The 2,886-nt window shown below is 38.0% G+C and overlaps 1 protein-coding gene across 1 annotated transcript in view; it reads left to right on the top strand.

Annotated features, from left to right (window-relative positions):
* PSMG1 (proteasome (prosome, macropain) assembly chaperone 1) overlaps positions 1 to 2,886 on the top strand; it is a 13,440-nt gene that overhangs the window by 4,538 nt on the left and 6,016 nt on the right. The window contains exon 5 of the mRNA XM_015570726.1: positions 2,275 to 2,473. Coding sequence (XP_015426212.1) covers positions 2,275 to 2,473 — 199 coding nt within the window. The remainder of the gene's footprint in view (positions 1 to 2,274; positions 2,474 to 2,886) is intronic.

Raw genomic sequence — 2,886 nt, 5'->3', positions numbered from 1 at the left:
CTGGGCTGCAACCCAGGCATGTGCCCTTGACCGGAATTGAACCTGAGACCCTTCAGTCCACAGGCCGACCCTCTATCCACTGAGCCAAACCAGCTAGGGCTTACATATTATTTTTAAATGAAATCGACATAGGAGTTCAGATTACATCTTAGGTATATTTTTGTATAGACATTACACTTTAATTAGAAATAAGAAATTGGATGCATTCTAATTTTAAACTTATATTGGCATACTTAGGAACATTTATTAAAAGTTATTAAATGCATTTTAGAATGTCTGTGAACCTTTGATAATTATATACATGATTTTATGTTCATGCACTCTTGTGTATTTTTTAGGGAGAGGTTTTATTAGATCTCAGAAGGGTAGGAAACTACTGTAATAATTGGTATTTTTACTTTATATAGGATAATTATTATGTAAAAATATTTTATTGTTTTGTACTATGGAACTACTTTCCCAGATTTAAAAAAAAAAGGTAAAATTATGCATTTCCAAAACAAAATTTTTAATCACTATTTTTTCCCCCTACGGACATTCTTTGGGTCCCTTTGCTGTTTGGTTCATGTGAGCCACGTAATGCTGGTAATCACACAGTTTGACAGTGCTAAGTGGTGTAGATTCAGACTGTATAACAGGTGTTATAGAGAGGCTGTAAATTAGGCCTCGTGAGCCTGTGATGTCTTAAAGGGGACATACCTGGTAACAAATGTATATAGTGTAAACATGTTTGATTTTTTTACAAAGCTGTGTGATGTGATATAATGAAATTAGTCTTTCAGATCATTTATGACATAATATAAAATCTTCACTTTTATTGTTATTATTTGAAATAGCAATTTCTTCTCTTCATAAAATATTTTCAAACAAGGTTCTGTGACCTAAAATCTTTTTTCTGTAAAAAATTGCTGCTTTCTTTGTTTATATTATCATAGATAAAAGCTGAAAGAATTCGTGGAAATCCATCAGACACAAACGTAGAAGGACATGGAGGTTAGAGCGATTGAAACTCGCCTACATTGTGCTATATAGTAGTCCTCCCCTTATCTGCAGGGGATGTTTCCAGACCCCAGTGGATGCCTGAAACTGCAGATAGTACCAAGCCCTATACGCACTATGTTTTTTCCTATACATATACACCTATGGTAAAGTTTATAAATTAGGCACAGTGAGAGGCTAACAACTAATAATAAAGCAGAGTGATTGAGACAGTAATTGAACACAAGCACAGCCATACCTCAGTAGACGATCTGATAATGCGATGGCTGCTAAGTGACAGGTGTAGTGTACACAGTGTGAGACGACAAGGCAGTGACTCACGTTCCAGGCTGGATGGAGTGGGATGGCATGGCATTTCATCATGCTACTCAGAACGCACCTAACTTAAAACTTGTGAATTGTTTACTTCTGTAACTTTCCATTTAATATTTTCAGAATGTGGTTGATCACGGGTAACCAAAACCATGGAAAGCAAAATCCAAAAGCAAAACTACGGATAAGGGGGGGACTACTTAAAATTCTTTTACATTCACTTAAAAGTGATTTTTTAAAAAATATATTTTATTGATTTTTTACAGAGGGGAAGAGAGAGAGACAGAGAGCCAGAAACATTGATGAGAGAGAAACATCGACCAGCTGCCTCCCGCACATCTCCCACTGGGGATGCACCCGCAACCCAGGCACATGCCCCTGACCGGAGTCGAACCTGAGACCCTTCAGTCCGCAGGCCGACACTCTCTCCACTGAGCCAAACCGGTTTCGGCTAAAAGTGGTTTTTAAGAAGACTCATTTGCTGGCGTCATGGGTGGGTAGGAGCGGGAGTGAAGTGACTGCCGGTAGGGTTCACAGTCGAGCGACTCGTTTACTCTGGACGATGTTCTGGCTGTCGGAGTGGCTGCTCTGGCATCTTTGTTCCTGACTTCATTTCCGTAGGTCGTAGTGCTGTCCTAGTTCTCAGGTGAGGAAAGTGACCTGAAGGTCACTTAACTAGAAAGTGACAAACCAAGGTCTAATCCAGGTCAGGGGAAGGAAAGTGTGTTCTGTTTTTCCAAGGACACGTCTACTCCTGCAAGGCCTGGCATTACTGTGAGAGGTGGTGGATAAAGACCTGGGGAGATGTTTCTGTTCTGTAACAAAGTTTTATATATATATATGGATATATACATTTACATTTACATTTACATACACACACATACACACACACACATATTCAATAGTATTTTGAAATACTATTTTGATTTTCAAATAATTAATTTGAAATCCATTATGTGTTAGGTTTTTGGCTCTTGTCCAAAGAAGAATATGCAAGTAACTATTCTCACCTGTCGACACGTTACTGACTATAAGACTTCAGAGTCTACCAGCAGCCTTCATTCTCCTTTCCTGAAAGCCCTAAAAACACAGAATTCCAAAGAGCCTCCATGCTGCTCACTGCTGGAACAACCCAACATCGTACACGACCTCCCTGCAGCAGGTGGTATTAAAGTTCGTAACCTTTACGTTACATCTTGGTATTGCTTTATTGGTAGTAATTCCTTTGAGTGTGAGGTCTTTCTGAGGTAGTTTGTTAATGATGATTGATAATGCATTGCTGTTTAACCTCAGTATCTGTAGTTGCCAGTACATCCTGTTTGGTTTGAGTTTTAAAATTTTCTACACACAGTTACATGAGAACAGCTCCGAGTTCTTAACTGTTGCCTTTCAGAGCTGCTGTTTCTTGGTCTTTGGTAACTCATGTGAGCCAATGTTAGATATAAATTGTTGGTATATGAAAAGTTGGTAAAGTGTGTTTTAATTATCAAAATAATAGTTTCAAATATTGAATCTTGATAATTTTAATATTTTTGTTCCTGTTACTACTATATCAAAATTAGATTGTCACTTTTC

The sequence above is a fragment of the Myotis davidii genome, unplaced genomic scaffold, assembly GCF_000327345.1.
Source record: "Myotis davidii unplaced genomic scaffold, ASM32734v1 scaffold227, whole genome shotgun sequence".
NCBI classification, from domain to species: domain Eukaryota; kingdom Metazoa; phylum Chordata; class Mammalia; order Chiroptera; family Vespertilionidae; genus Myotis; species Myotis davidii.
This window is presented reverse-complemented; position numbering and strand designations above follow the sequence as displayed.